The sequence below is a fragment of the Leptosomus discolor genome, chromosome 2 (genome assembly GCF_034619465.1).
Source record: "Leptosomus discolor isolate bLepDis1 chromosome 2, bLepDis1.hap2, whole genome shotgun sequence".
Taxonomy (NCBI): Eukaryota; Metazoa; Chordata; class Aves; order Leptosomiformes; family Leptosomidae; genus Leptosomus; species Leptosomus discolor.
This window is the reverse complement of record NC_141392.1, coordinates 36,929,659-36,945,615: the sequence shown is the minus strand read 5'-3', so window position 1 is coordinate 36,945,615 and position 15,957 is coordinate 36,929,659. Positions and strand designations below refer to the sequence as shown.

Below are 15,957 nucleotides of genomic sequence, written 5' to 3'. Positions count from 1 at the left end.
GAACAATGAGGTCAAGCACTGAAAGCATTAAGACCTTGTACAGATGGTTTAGGTTTGTCATGTCCTCTAAATTTAACAATTCAGCATCTAATTTTTAGGTGTAACTGTAAAAAAAATGGAATTTGTACACCATCTTACCCCTTTTTGGAGACAGGGAAGATTAGCAAAAAAATAACAGCTGAGTCCAAATTAGGAGATAATGCTAAAATACTGAATTTTAGCAGAGATGTTCTGTATCACTGCAATCCTGTGGATTCACAACACCTCACATGCTCAGAAACTTGCTATAATAGTAAAGCACATCTTTGCAGTGTCACTCTCAAAATGTGTGTAAATTTTTATTACCTATGTAATTTATTGTTTTACAAGTACACACAAGGATAGAACTTCAAAGTAGGGACCTTCAGGTTATTTCTGAAGTCTCAGATTTGATATAGTAAAATCCCAGATGGTGATTACTTAAGAGTCAGATTTACTTAAGGGCAAACATGCAATACTAAAAAATCATCTCTGAAATCCTTCAATCTTGACAAAGCTGGGGAATGCAATAGCAAGATTAATCTGAAGTTGACAGATCACAAAGGGGCAGACAATTAAGGTAATACCTGAAATATCTTTTCCCAAGAAATCAGAAACACCAACAAAAATTGTGTATGACTGCAGAGAAACAATTTTAGGAAAGATTTTTCATAGAAAGTGAAGGATAAAGAAGCCATAGGCTACACATGTAGCCACAGAAGTGCTGGCCACAAGAGCCTCCTAAAAAGTCTCTGGTCCAGCTTTCAGTTTGAAATGAGACTATTGCCCACACCAGGTAATGTAAGGCACAACTCGCCCCCAGCCAAGTCTTGAATATCTTCCAGGAGAGGGATTCCACAGTTTCTCTGGACAATTTGCTTCAGTACGACCTCCCACATAACACTTTTTCCCCCTAATGTCCAACCTGAACTTCCTTAGCCATAATTTCCTACTGTTTCCTCTTGTTTTAACACCTGGCACTATGGAGAAGCTTGGCTCTGTCATCCTTATAAGCACCTTTCCACCGTAAGCTGCTATTTGAGCACCCCTTAGCCTCCTAACAACTGAACAAGACTAAGCTCCCTTAACATCTCCTCATCGGTCCAGGTATGGCCTCACCAGCCCCATGTAGAGGGGACACTGACTTCCTCCAATCTGACAGCCACGCTACTCCTAATTTTGCTCAGCATCTGTACCCACCTCTATCACTACCACTAATTACATTTACTTTCAACTATATGAATGACATGGCAGACAAATGAGAGAGGGGCTTACAGAGAGCTTGAAGGCTGCTGTGCATGGGAAGAATATATATGTCAAGTAAAAAGTTGTTACATTCTCTGGCAGTATAATTTTAACAGGAAAATGTTTTATGCTGAGTTTACAGATATGTAACTTGCATCTGCCTTCAGCAAGTAGACAGTAGGTCCTTGAGTTAATAACCACTTACATCGTAAGCCAGTGAATCTGCCTCATTGGCTACTGTAAGGCCTGCCAGTTCTCCAAGACCCAGCTCATTTTCCAGGGCTTCATCTGTTCCCATAATGAAAGATTTCCCTGAAGAAGGAGGGAATGTTAAAGCTTCCACTGCAAGAAAACAAAACCAAAAAAAATCCTCAAATATGGGCTTATACAACATTGATTAATAAAAGCATATTTTCCACTTCCAAAATACTAAACATCTCAAGCAGCTGAGGGCAAAAAGATATAAAGAAATGCATTACAAAATAGCCATTCTAAAGATAATCACATACTTACCAATAAACAGTATCCTCTAAACATAATACTTACACTTGAGGTTTGCATGACTCAAGACTGTAAGTGTAATTAGCCACAGGAGGGAAGAGTACACTACCATTCACCCATATATAATGCAAAAATAACACAGAAAAGCGCAGTCCCTTCTCCAACTCCGCTATAAACTACGCAAATAGGCTCTGGAGAAGTAGCAAAAATGCAGACAAGAATAGCTGGTGAGAGCAGCTGGACTCCTCCCCTTTCTAACACCATACCCACATACATCCAAAAGCATGTCTACAATAAAGCTGTTTACATGCACTCCAACCTAGCAATGCAACTGGAAGCTGACAATTCATTGCTACTTGTAAAATCAGTATAACTACCAAAAACAGGTTAGTCACCACTGAATTCCAGGTTTTTACTAGTAATATTCAAACTTACTAGTTCACAGCTGCCATAGCATGCCTATAGTTGCTCCAGTCACTTTAACATAAACACATCCATAGGTGGACTCACTAGAAATGGGAGGATCAAAGGCTAAGAGGAGCACAGTTCACACACTTATACCATGAAAGGCTCTGCTTAAAGTGGTACAACCCAAAAGAAGCTGTGTCTTTACCATCTTCCCTGTACAACAGCTCTCCAAGTCTACACATCACAAAAGGGGGACTGAATAGATGAAAATGTGTTATCTTCTGGACACAAGAGACTTCACTCAATTTCATATGCCTTTTCTCTTAAATTACAACGTTTCTTCAGTAAATTACAATTTTTTCCCTTTTAGCTCCACTGTAAATATAAGCCTTGACAAACACTGTTCCTACCAGAGAGAGAAAAGGAAATGCCATGTCATTCTCAGTGTCTTACTTAGTCTAACAGCACCAACACTAAGTTAAAACCAAGGAAACTACGGTTTATAATGAATAGCCTGATCTGTTCAGGCTGCTTCTGTCTTGTCCTGAAGGCATCAGGTTCAGATGCTATTCAATTCCCCTCCAATCCATCCTGCATAAAGTAAGCTAATCTTTCTATGGTCTTTCTTTTCCACATACATACTCTATTGAGTGTCCTTTTGCTTTCTATTACTTTTTATAATGAAATAAAAGTGCTTCAAGCTCTGCCATTTGATTAGGTATCTTAATTATTACCTTTTAATCACAAACATCTCTTACCTTCTTCACCCTGAAGTCTAAACTACCATTTTCTTTTTCTCTCTTTTGATCTTACAATGTAATATTCCACTCAACATGCAATACATACAGGATGTCAAATTTGAAAACTTTTCAAATCTGATGTCCTGTATGTATACCAAAAATATCACAGTATCATATTTATAAAGGAATACACAGCTAATCGTTTGTAATACTGAACTCAGACTGATAACAATCAGATATCCTTTTCCGTTTTTGTGAGACTCCACCTGAGTCTCTGAATTAAAAAACACGTTCTTGAAAGAACATGAAAATAGAGCTCTGCTAATATGGCTCTCAGCACATGTGAGAAAAGTTGGAAAGGAAGCATTTAACGAAAAATGCCTCCAGTTCTCAAAGTGTTGCTAAGTTACTCCCTTCTTTCATAAAGAAAAAAATCACTGAGCATGTAGGAAATAGAACTACTGAGATCTCTGGTAACTATGCCACATGCTAGGGCTTTTTATGCATCTGAATTATAACTTGACTGACCTACATTTTTTTTTTTTTTTTTTTAACAGTTACTGGAAGAATGCTTAGTGGAACCCATGTTTTGCTCATTTTTCAATATTTTCCATTTAAAAAAGAGCACATGATATGATCTTCTACAAATTAATATAGCCTTATAGATTTACTTTATTGTGCTGCATATTACAGTAATTTGAACGTTGAATCAAATAGATGATTTAGTAACTTTCAGAGATAATACTAACGAAGGTGACCACATGCCTCACTGCAAAGATGCGTGGCTTTCCATACTTGGACTAGCCGCTACAAGAATTTTTTTCAATTTTTGCAACACAGTATGGAAATGAATACACTGGCAAGCTGTAAGTTGCTGTGTATGATTCACTACACAATCACCACATGCATTTAAAAGCTATACGTAGCCACTTGTGTTTACCTGCAAAGCCTCTATCTTTGCACTTTAAAAAAGAACACATACATGTGTGTGGGGAGGGGGGGGAGGCATGTATATGTAATACATATACATACATTTAAAATTATTTTCATAATGAGAAAAGCAGATGTTCTTATCTCCTGAGAGTTTATGTTCCACCTTGACTGCCAGGCCTGAGCACAAACAAAAGCAAGTGACTCAAGATCCTCATATTACAAAGCCAACAAGTGCCAAACAAGTTTTTTCGAGTCCCACAGTGGTCATTACTGGGACCAGTACTATTCAATATATTCATAAGTGACCAGGATGGGGGAACGGAGTGCACTGTCAGCAAGTTTGCTGATGAGACAAAACTGGGAAGAGTGGTGACACACCAGAAAGCTGTGCTGCCATTCAGAGACCTGGACGGCCCGGAGAGCTGGGCAGGGAGAAATTTAATGAAACATAACAAGGGCAAGTGTAGAGTCTTGCATCTGGGAAAGAACAACCCCAGGTACCAGTACAGGCTAGGGATTGAGCTGTTAGAGAGTAGCATAGGGGAAAGGGACCTGGGGGTCCTGGTGGACAGCAGGACGACCAGGAGCCAGCAATGTGCCCTTGTGGCCAAGAAGGCCAATGGCATCCTGGGGTGTATTAGAAGGGGTGTGGTCAGTAGGTCGAGAGAGGTTCTCCTCCCCCTCTACTCTGCCCTGGTGAAACCACATCTGGAATAATGTGTCCAGTTCTGGGCCCCTCAGTTCAAGAAGGACAAGGAACTGCTTGAAAGAGTCTAGCGCAGAGCCACAAAGATGATTAAGGGGGTGGAACATCCCCCTTATGATGAAAGGATGAAGGAGCTGGGTCTCTTTAGCTTGAAGAGGAGACTGAGGGGTGACCTCACCAATGTTTATAAATACGTAAAGGGCGAGCGTCAGGAGGATGGAGCTGGGCTCTTCTCAGTGATGGCCAATGATATGACACGAGGCAATAAGTGCAAGCTGGAGCACAGGAGGTTCCATGTTAACATAAGGAAAATTTTTTTCACTGTGAGGGTGACAGAGCACTGGAACAGGCTGCCCAGAGAGGTTGTGGAGTCTTCTTCTCTAGAGACATTCAAAACCTGCCTGGACATGTTCCTGTGTGATCTACTCTAGGTGGTCCTGCTCTGGCAGCGGGGATGGACTAGATGATCTTTTGAGGTCCCTTCCAACCCCTAACATTCTGTGATTAGTCAAGACTTTACCTGGGTAAGTGTCCTGACCTTACTAATAACGACCGGAGGGGAGGAATGGGAAAGCTATTTATCGCACTTACTGCTGAATTAGTATTTGAAAAGTGCTTGGAAAGTCTTAGAGGATAACCTTTAAGCAGAAGTCACTATAAACATCTACCTTTACTAAGATGTATGCATATTTTTAATACTTACCTTCATCTGTCCTGTTTATTTCATGTTCAATGAGCCTTGAGCTACTGGGCCTAGAAGGTGGTGCAACAGATGGCTGTAATGAAGGGAGATCATCAACATCTCTCAAGTTTGCAAGCATATCTTGCAGCTTGGACCTGTTGGGCCCTAACCAGAAAAAAAAAATCAAACGGTTTATGTATAGTTCATGACAGCAGTACTTATATCAGATATGCTACAGTAGCACATGCAACAATAGATCCTACCTTGCATTATAACATTACCACAGAAAAATTAATGAGCATCTAATTTTCAGCAGTAACTACTCATCCAGCATGAAATGAATTTCTTGAAAAGAAAGTGATAGAAGCAACTGAGAATGCACAATTTTCCCCACATTTTTAAACACATACTGCTACTTGCATGGGATGCTGAAGAATGCCTCCAACTGAATCAACACTGATTATTAGAATATTTACTTTTCCAAAACAAAAGCTGACATTTGTGAATATTTTAAAATTTGCGCATCAGGTGCTTTGTGCAGCATATTCTTACGACAATATGATTATTTTAAATTTATTTGTGCAGTAGTGTAGTATCATGAACTATATAATCCAAAAAGTTACATTAAGATATAAATGCAACTGGATTCACTGGCCTACTTCCTGAAGCTACATATAGTGAAGACCCATGCCCTTCTTGACACTTACCTGTGCTTTGCTCCATCATTTTCCCACATCCCTGTTTTGACTGTTTTATATAGGATTGAGGCTGAAACATATCTTCGGTAGTTTTTCCTGTTGTAAGTTTAATTAAGAATGGGAAAATGTCTTACCCATAGTCCATTATGTTTTTTCCTAGACCAGTAAATAATACAGCTATTTTTAAGTAGCTTTAACACAGAAGTGTACTCTAATATATGTATTCTCTCATAAAACCATTCCATGATTCTATGATTCTATTCTCTTATTACTTCACAGGAGTGTTTACTACAGCCTTGCAAAATCATAAGTTCACTAATGCAGTTGCAAACTCTACTTTGTCCACCCTAACCATAATGACTGATAGTAAACTAAATTGTATTTAACTTGTCTGTCACAAAAATATTACTTGATTCAGGAAAATAGTAAGCACGATTTTGCAAGATTGTTTTACTATAATATCTGATCTATAAAAACCAGTATTTTACTTAGCAGCAGTACAGTGTTTAAGCACTGTTTATGATGAGATTAAACAAGCTTTGTACAATTTCATGTCAAGATATTTAGTCCCTTCTTTTTCCCCTGGACTCCCTTCCTCACATTCTTCTTCACTATGTGCAATATCATGAATAGCTGAAAACAGGCTGTGATTCTTCCTGATTTTTCTGCCTTGATGCTCTTCCAACAATGGTTTGTCCATGGAAAGATGCTTAATTTCTGTACTGCAGTAAACCATTTGGTCTCCCAAGATCAAACCAATCAAATCAATCCAAAAGGTACTGTAAATGTACTGAGCAGTAGTCATCTTCACGAAGGAGCACTGGATGTTCAAGTGCTGCCTTACATCAGGAATGTTTCTCATAAATATATAAAACATGCTCCAATAATATCTATGTCTATATTAACAATTAAATATTAAGTTTTATTATCAAAAATAAAAAGCACTCAACAGCTGTTCAACAATATAATTTCAACAGTTTGATTAAATAATTCCTGCTGTTAACCCTACAACTACTCACCCTGTACTACACAGCACATCTGTGTATTTTAAAAATAACAGACAAGTTACAAAAATCAATTTCACTGAAGTTATGTATCAGTATGCCCTCTCTATCTTAACTATAAAGAAATTTGGAATCAATTTTCTGAAACATGAACGCTTTAGTTGGCCAGCTCAGCTTCTTGTCAGACTTGCAATTAATTTCCAGTAACTTAAATGATTCCAAAGATGATAAAAATATCACTTGAGAAATTTAAAGTATGGTAATAATTTACTTTTTTTCCATAAAAAAAGAAAAAAGGTGGTTTACTTTGTGTATTTGAAAGCATAGTTTTGGCAACATAACCAACTGCTGAACAGCGGCTTACCACAGTATCAATATGAAAAGTAACAAAACAAGCCAGCCTCAGTGATGCGAGGATCTGACACCTTTTGCATCGTTATGCACGCCTCTTTGGAAGTAAGAATTTCTTTGGTAGTCATAAGCATCTTCCCACAAAGGAAGAAACATCTCTCAAATTTCTTACTGAGCTACATGCAATATTACTAATTTACATCAATTACACATGAATTCTCAATATGGCTAGACGTTTGAAATACAGCTGTGAACACAGTGTTTCATTTTAAACACTTCACCTGAGCTCAAAAAGTTTTAAGGCTTACTTATTGAAAAACATTTGATTTTACGAAACAGACTTGTATTTCAAGAAATGTAACAAAAAAATATAATACAGGGCTAGAAACTGTATTTCAGATACTGATTAGTTTTTTGTTTGGATAACAATACCCAACATTTTAAAATGCTAGTCCCATAGGTATGAAAGTCAACAAATGAATCCTGTGATTTACAAATAAACTGATGGTCAGAGTTGCTTCCTATTTCGAGCCCTGCATAACAGATTATGATGACAGCATGACTTTTATGTTGTGAATGTTAAGTATAAACAGGGGTAGAAATTAACCTTTCTCCCTCTGTTATCTAATAGGATACTCAAGACGGTTTCAGGGTTTTTCATTGTGGTTTTTTTGTGTGTGGTTTTTTTTTTTATTTACACACCAGATTTAAACTCTTCTTGTGAAACTGGCATGTTTCCAGCTAAGAAAGGGTTCTTAAGTCTTCTATATTTAAGCGTGAATAGAAGTCTTCTATATTTAAGTGTGAATTATTAAACCAATGCCTTATACAATTTAAGTTTCTGAATAACAGAAGTATAATCCATGCTTAAAGCAAGAATTTTTAATTAATCCAACATCTGTTTGTAAGAAGTTATATCTAATCCAACTATTTATCAGGTAACTTGATTGACTGTTATTAATTTCAACCCCTGAGAACCGGTGAACAGGAAAGCAGTCAGGAGCAGCAAAGTAAAAGAGTAAGTAATTTTAGGAAAACATTGAAAGAGAGATAGAATTAAGAGTGTGAAAGATGTGAGATTTATGATTTTGAGGTGCAATGTTTTCCACTTACTCTTCACCCCTTTTTTCCCCTTGCGCTCCTTTTTGTATTGTTCCTTGAGTTTGGTTATTACTCCCTGGTCGACATTCCAAGCTTCAGGCATGAGACACTGGTCTTCCTTTTCTAAACAAAGTGAAACAAATGAAACATCCTTTTTCAATAATGTCACCGAATGACCTCCACTGAAGGAGGTAACAGCTGCTGTCAATGGCATTTGTCTTTTATTTTACACAGACAGAAATGGCACCAAGCTTGTGAAAGCTGTAAAACTGCTACTCACACTCCACTTCTGTTTGCTTAGAATTTTCTTAACGAAAAATTGAGATGAAATTTTACATGCCTAATTTCTATAACCAGGCACATAGCTGTTCATAAATGTAAGGAACATTTACTTTATAATAAATTAGGACATAGTTTTCAGCTTTTTCTTTTCTCCAGGGAAACAATTATTATATCTAGAAGTAGCAGCTGTGTTACTGGTTAACATAACTTTACAACTCAGATGTTGTGTCACTGCATTTCAAATTCTCATTTAATTGTCTTTGTGCTATGTTGTCATTTACACAAAGCAGCAGCATATTTAAATTATTTTGGAACATAGTATACATGTCACCAAAGTTTGAACAAAATCTTAAAGCACTAAAGCCATGACATTTCAGAAACAGGGGAAGGCCCGAGTCATCAGTCTTTGAAAAAATACACAAAATATTTCAACATGCCTAATCAAAACAAAAAAAATCCCCAATTTTTTTTTTTTTTAACACCTCTCAAATTGCTTCCCCTGTGACACCATACAGCAAAGTAGTATTCTTCCAATAGTATGGTATTTGGAGATTTTGAACAAAACATGTTATGTGAGTTCAAACCTCCAAGTCATTTTTGTCATATACGGAAAGACTGTACTGAGGCAGCTTAAAAAAATAATTTGCCAGGAGGGAGGTAATACAGCTTTTCCTCCCATATATTTCTTTTCATGAACATCGCAGATACAAAATTTTTTTAAATCCATTATCTTTTTGCTTTGTTTTCCTCACTAAAATTTCAAACTTATTATTTAAAAAAATTAATTCCTTTCAGATCAAGTTTGCTTTTATACATTGGTAAACTATCCTAGACCTTTTAAATTATGAACAATAATAAACTTATGCTCAGACTAACATGCAGAAAGAGTATAAAATGTCTGTAGAGGAAGCACAACACTATCAATCACAATCTGAAGAGGTCACTACGAAAATACAAAACCAGATATGGGTTATTATAGGGACTGACTTGTAAGAAATTAAACTATGCTGAAAAACACCTAGGGATCCTCCATCAACATCAAACTGAACAGGAGTCAGCAGCACACTCTTGCAGCAAAGGCAATCAACCATATCCTGGGCTGTATTAACAGGAACATAGCCAGTAGGTGACAGAAAGTGATTATCCCCCTCTGTTTGACACTTGAGAGACCACCTCTTGAGTACTGCAACCAGTATAATATTTCTTACACTGGGAAAACTTCTAAGTATAATGCTAAGTACCTAGTACTGATGCAGTATAGCAAGTCCATGGGAGCCACTAAGATGGTTATGGTAGCTAGAGCAGATGAGCTGTAAGGAGGGGCTGAGACTACTGTGAGTGTTCAGAGATGGCAAAAGAGGCATCTTGGTGCTGCCTACAACTACCTAATGGACAGGTGTAGAGAAGACAGCAACAGACTCTGCTCAGACTTGCATCAGAAGAGGACAAAGAGTCAAATTCCAGAATACTGCCCCTGAGAGTTTATATTGGAAGATACTCAAAATTTGACCAGAAGAAGGCCAGAGTAACCTGCTGCAAATAGACCTGAGCAGGAGGCTGGACTAGATGATCTCTCACTCATTTGAACCCTCCAGTCACAATCCTATACTCATGAGTGACAGATTAATTCAAGACCCAAAGTCTTGAGGCATTTGTCTATTCGCAGCATCTATGAAAATAGAGAGGTATTAATAATCAGAAGAGACACTCTAAAAAAAGATGGTCTGTGGGCTAAATCATGTCCTTTTAATAAATATGCAAAATTAAGTACCACTAATGATCAAAAACTGTGTGAAGAACTCAAAGAAGGTATGAGAAAAATCATCCTCGAGAGAAACTAGTATGTATCTTTTTCCGGGACCAGGTCATAAATTTTAATCATGCTTTTTGTCCCTGGCTAGACAAGGTTTTTTTTGCTCTCCTCCAATAAAAAGTTTAAATGAATTTATATTAGATTGCATTGTTGCCAGGAAAATGCTTAATACATTAATTTTCTACAGGCTGTCCCAGGATGCTTCCTGCATGTCCCACAGGTTCTGTACTACTTCACAAGTGGATCCTGAACAGTTACTAGTGTGCAAGTGCTTTACAGTTTAAAAATTACCTGAACACTTCTGAAGACCTTTCAAGCCAAATGGGTTCAACAAATTACTGTAACTGATCAGCAATACTTGGGATCCAAAATGAAGAAAGGACTTCCTCTGTTTGCTTCTATCTTTGCTATACAACATCACTCTGCTATGCTACATTTAACAGTTTCACTTAAGCCACATTAACATAAGTGATTCATAATGGCAATTCCCTGAAGAAGCTTATTCTTATACAGTTAACATAAAAGACAGAGGTTGTGAAACAAGTAATCGAAAACCATGAATCTCTATTAACTCAAAACCACACCTTAATATATCTAAAAATGAAACTACTACTTTCCATGACAATTTATTTTTAATGTCAGACTTTCACTCATTTGTACTCAGCTATCACCAACAAAAGTAAAAGCAAAGCAGAAGTGTGAATTTGAGAACAAAAAACTCTTCAGTGACACAAGCAATAGCTACACTTAGCAAGCACAAATGGATAAAATTTTAACGTTAAAGAGAAGCATTAGAACAACCTAATATTTTTCGTAAAAAAGGAAAACATTCCTAAATTTGTTTGGTGAACAGACTAATTGCTGTATCTATCAATTGAGACTCATCCTCTCAAGCAGAACAATAATTTGGAGTGCAACCAGGAGTTGGACATGGCTTCAGTGAAATACAGCATCTCGGAGCTGCTAGCTCATGTGAGACACATAGCTACCATGGCTTATTTGTCTATCCAGGTTTCAGTTCTATTATAAAGCTCAATTATATTCCATTCATCTTTCATAGCTTGCTCTGTATCCACTTATGCTTAAGACTTTCCAGAGCAGCTTAAGGAGAAAACAACTACCCATTAAAATATTTAACCAGTTCTATTTCTTCTTCCCTTCCCTATGCAGTGGGTTTACGCAGAATAATTATGTCAAGGTAAAGTGGATGCTGGCATTCTGGGTTGCAGGACACAAACCTCAAAGGACAGAGAATAGTTTGTGCAATGTCTCTCTCTGACTAGGGGGTTTAAAGATATATTCTTCTGATAAAATATAAAAGAAAATTTGAGCTACTCAATAGTTCATATTGCCCAAATTGCTAACACCCAATAAGAGTATAACTAATTAAGTCTTTATGACTCACATTACTCTCTGTATCAAAGTGGGAGAAAGCAAAGACAACAAAGTAACTTTCACGTCATAATTGCAAAATACAGCTTTATCATAGCCCTTTATTAGCATGGGTCACTGGAAAAACACATTGAAATTCTACTCATAAAATTAAAATTCTATCTACCTTATTATTAAAGGAAAAAGACAATGACCAGAAGCATAAACCTTGAAGAATCCTTACATTAATGCAGTATACAGAAAAATGAAAATATCATGTGAAAAGGACTTCAGCCTGTCAATTATTTACCATAGGAATACTCAAAAGGTGCTGTGATCATGAGAGAGATCTCAATCAATCAATCATTCACAATACTAGCACAATTTTTTTTTGTCCTGGTACAATTCATTACATTGCCTTACCCCAGTCTGTTCCATCTCCTGAACTTCTTGATTCCCCATCACCTTCATCTGAGGTAACCAAAAAGTCAAACTCTTTCAAAGCTTCTTCTGTATCTCTGTCTTCACTGCTGTCAGATAGCACTCTTTTCCTTACAATCTGAAAGGTTAGGAAGGAGAGAAAACACGTTGAATTAACTTATACACATCTTTATACTGAGTAGTACTGTCTTGTCTTCTATGCAAAATCCTAACAGGAAGTTGAAGAAGCAGAAAGATATACATTAATAAGCAAATCTGGAATAATCATACAGACTTTATTTGAATTTCTCAGTCGAAATGAAATTTGTCTGTAGATCTTTCTTCCTGTGACCACAAATAATCAATCATTTGATAATGACCTAGACCAGTACTATTTTTTCTTAACACCAGAAAAGAATAAACTTTCTCTTAATAGAGATTAAAAAGAAACAACGGACAAAACTCAGAAACAAAAAACCTGGAATGCTGTAGAAAGGTCTTTAGCAAAACCAAACTCACTCTGCTGCTCTGAAAACAGCGTTTTTAACTCTCACCTCTGAAATCACTCTACATGTGGACCAAAAGACAAGTCTAGAAAAAAAAAAAAAACACAACTCACAAGAGCTAGTTTGCTTATATTTGGCAAAAATCATTCCATCCTGAATACTTCCTCAGATATTAAACAGAGTAATTCTATGTTTAAACTGCATTTCCCTTTTCAAATTAAAAAGTTAATTTGGGGGAAAAAAAATAAACCAAATTTTGGTAAAAGGAAAAAATACATGTTTTAATGAAGGACCTCACTGTACACTTTCTGCAATAAATTTACTTTTCCCTCAATAATCAAAATGGACTAGATGCTTTACAGTTATTTGACTAACAAGTGAGCTGATGCCATGATACATGAAATATGCAGCACAAATTTTACTTCTACAGAAAAACAAAAATTACATTCATCACAATACCTCAACTTGGAACCTTGCTGAGGGTCAGTCTGAAAAGACTTCAATACCTAGACCAACTTCCCATAGTTTATGAGGATGAATGACTGTTACCTCTAAACACAATGAGCCAATTTCAAAACCTGAAGCAATTCTAAACTTCAAGCTTCAATCCTTCAGCAGGCTTATTGAACACACTGTATTACAGGTGATTTGACAGAAGAGTCTCAGACATGAGTTCACAGCCCATGGATGACAGGAACAAGTTTACAAAGGTTCTTTTTAAAACTGCTGGGTTTTTAAGTGTTCATTCTTAAAATTGATCATAGAAACAATCACATCCATCATAGCTCTTATCTGTTTCGATTTTTAGGAAACACAACTCATTGAATAAATATTAATTTTGAAAAGAGGAGGATAACATTGAGTACTGACTGTATGTATCTAATGTGATCATATGACCAAATCATACAGTAAAGTATAGATCATGAGAAACTTTCAGGTATTCGAGTGAACAAAAAATAAGGTTATTAACCACGTTAGATTTTTTTCCAGTTATACTTTTTCTTCCTTCCACATTTAAAGAGGTGTTTATTTAAAGAGAAATGTGGTATTTCAGTTCAGTATCCTACAAGGAAAAATTTTTACAAGTCATTTTAAATATCAATACATTTATATAAATATTTAAGAAACAATAGCAATAAAGATGGCAAAGCTTAACTTGTATGCACAAACTCAGAAATGCATATATAATTTCTCTTATGCACACATGCTTGGACAGACCATCATAAAGATGCATTAAGGATTTGCACGTGTACATACATAGTCATATACTTTGCATACAGCATCTCATTAATCTCACATTTTCTGTTCTTCGTAAGTTTTTCAATTATTTTTTCCACTCACTGTTGCGGTATCAATGATTGTTTTCTCTCTTCCTTCAATATCTTCTTCATCTTCTTCATCACTAAAGTCTGCAGCTGCGTTTTCAAGAAACTTGAAAGCCTCTAGCAGAGAGGCAGAGTCAGTCAATTCAGGTTTCCTAAACAACAACAGCAACCACCATCATGAGTCAAAAGAAATCATAAAGAAGTCACTTTTCCAATTACCAGTCTGTTCTGTATTATGATGTCCAACAACAGGAGACTAAAATAAGCCTACAGGTAAAAATGGACTATTACAGGTTAAAATGTTTGAGGATTAAAAAACTAAACACTATCCATAAACTATCTTATTAGAAGCAACAATTTTTTCTTCATCCAGCTGCAATCACCAGGACAGACACTTCATTTTTTATTTGAAAAGCATTTTAAAGCAACATTCATCTGATGTGTGCCCAAAAGCAACATCAATACTGATATACCACCACTGAAAACCTCAGCAACAAGGACATGAGTTACAGCTACTAAGTCAGCCTCCCACATGTACATCAGGGTACAGGAGAACTTTGCTGCTGCTATCTGATGCTGCTCACCTTGCTGGGAAACATCCCACCCTAGATCTATCATTCATTAACTTTTGAGACATGGTAAATTTGCCACTGTAAAACAATATAATGAGAAAATGTCATTGATGACTAAACATTGTTTACATAGATGTTAATATTAAACAAATAAGGAAACAGATGAAGATTCGGTAAGATTACGACTACACTGGCACAACTTCAGGCAGTGCCTCAGAACAGGAAGCATAAAGGCTGTCATATTAACAACTGAAGAGGAAGAATCCAAGAAGCAGGACTGTAACTGTTATTAAAACTCTCATAAAAGTCAAATTAAAGCAATCCTTAAATTAACAACAGGTACGATGTTTTCTACACAGAAGACGCACCTCTCCATCAATCCCTCAAAGACGAAGTGGTGAAAAAAAAATATTATTCCATTTGAATTGTAATGATTCCTTCCAGTAAAGCCTTGTACGTTCTTTATACGACTTTACAGCAATAGAGACAAGCTTTGTTTTCTTACCTTTAATCAGTAGTCTGGTTTTCACAGTTCATCATTAAATGCACGTCATCTTGATTTTGACGACCACTGAAACAATAGAAGGCGCTCTCTCTCTTTTCAGAATTGTAGCTCTAAATGGTCTTGTACAGTCACCATTACTACCAGCAAATGCCTTGCTGACGCTACATTTTGCTTCTGCTATGACCCATTTCAAAAGGTTCAATCAACTACAAGCCTATATAGTAAGGCCTTTTAAAGTCCCTGTAGTGTAGATACCTGATTATCCATCCATCACCCACTTACTCCAGTGTTTCTTCATAACACTTCTCAAATGTTTATTACAGGAAACATCCAAGGGCAAAAGCTCTGGTGTTTAATAAGGCGTGATAAGCAGCACACTTCCTTCTTTACACAGTTGCTGCTCAAGCAGTTCTATGCTTACATGCCAACAATTAGCAGAAGTGGCTTCTTCATATCCCACAATATTTCTGCATCTCATCAAGACAATTTGCTACTCTAGCCTTTTTTCATTTACTCATCTTTACGGCCCAAAAATACCAGTAAAGATTTCACCTGCCATTAGAAATTCTATATACACAGCACCATAATATACCATGATGTACAGTATGTTTTCACGGTCACCAGTTCTACTGAGAATATTCCTTTCACTTTCCCGTATCTTAGATAAGAACAACCTCATACATGCTTCCAATCTGCCTTGCTTCCTGCAGTATTTTGACTCTCTTGTTTCCGTGACAAACCTGTAATAGTTTTCTTTTTACTTATGTAATCACTAC

At 36.6% G+C, this 15,957-nt stretch overlaps 1 protein-coding gene across 2 annotated transcripts in view; it reads right to left on the bottom strand.

Annotated features, from left to right (window-relative positions):
• Positions 1–15,957, bottom strand: part of STRN (striatin) — a 64,389-nt gene that overhangs the window by 13,023 nt on the left and 35,409 nt on the right. The window contains exons 6-11 of one of the 2 annotated variants that reach the window (XM_086482324.1): positions 14,121–14,256; positions 12,277–12,412; positions 8,400–8,510; positions 5,941–6,027; positions 5,255–5,398; positions 1,469–1,605 (exon numbers count right to left, since the gene is read on the bottom strand). In XM_086482324.1, the coding sequence (XP_086338450.1) occupies positions 1,469–1,605; positions 5,255–5,398; positions 5,941–6,027; positions 8,400–8,510; positions 12,277–12,412; positions 14,121–14,256 (751 nt within the window). The remainder of the gene's footprint in view (positions 1–1,468; positions 1,606–5,254; positions 5,399–5,940; positions 6,028–8,399; positions 8,511–12,276; positions 12,413–14,120; positions 14,257–15,957) is intronic. The other variant, XM_086482325.1, reaches the window with a different exon arrangement.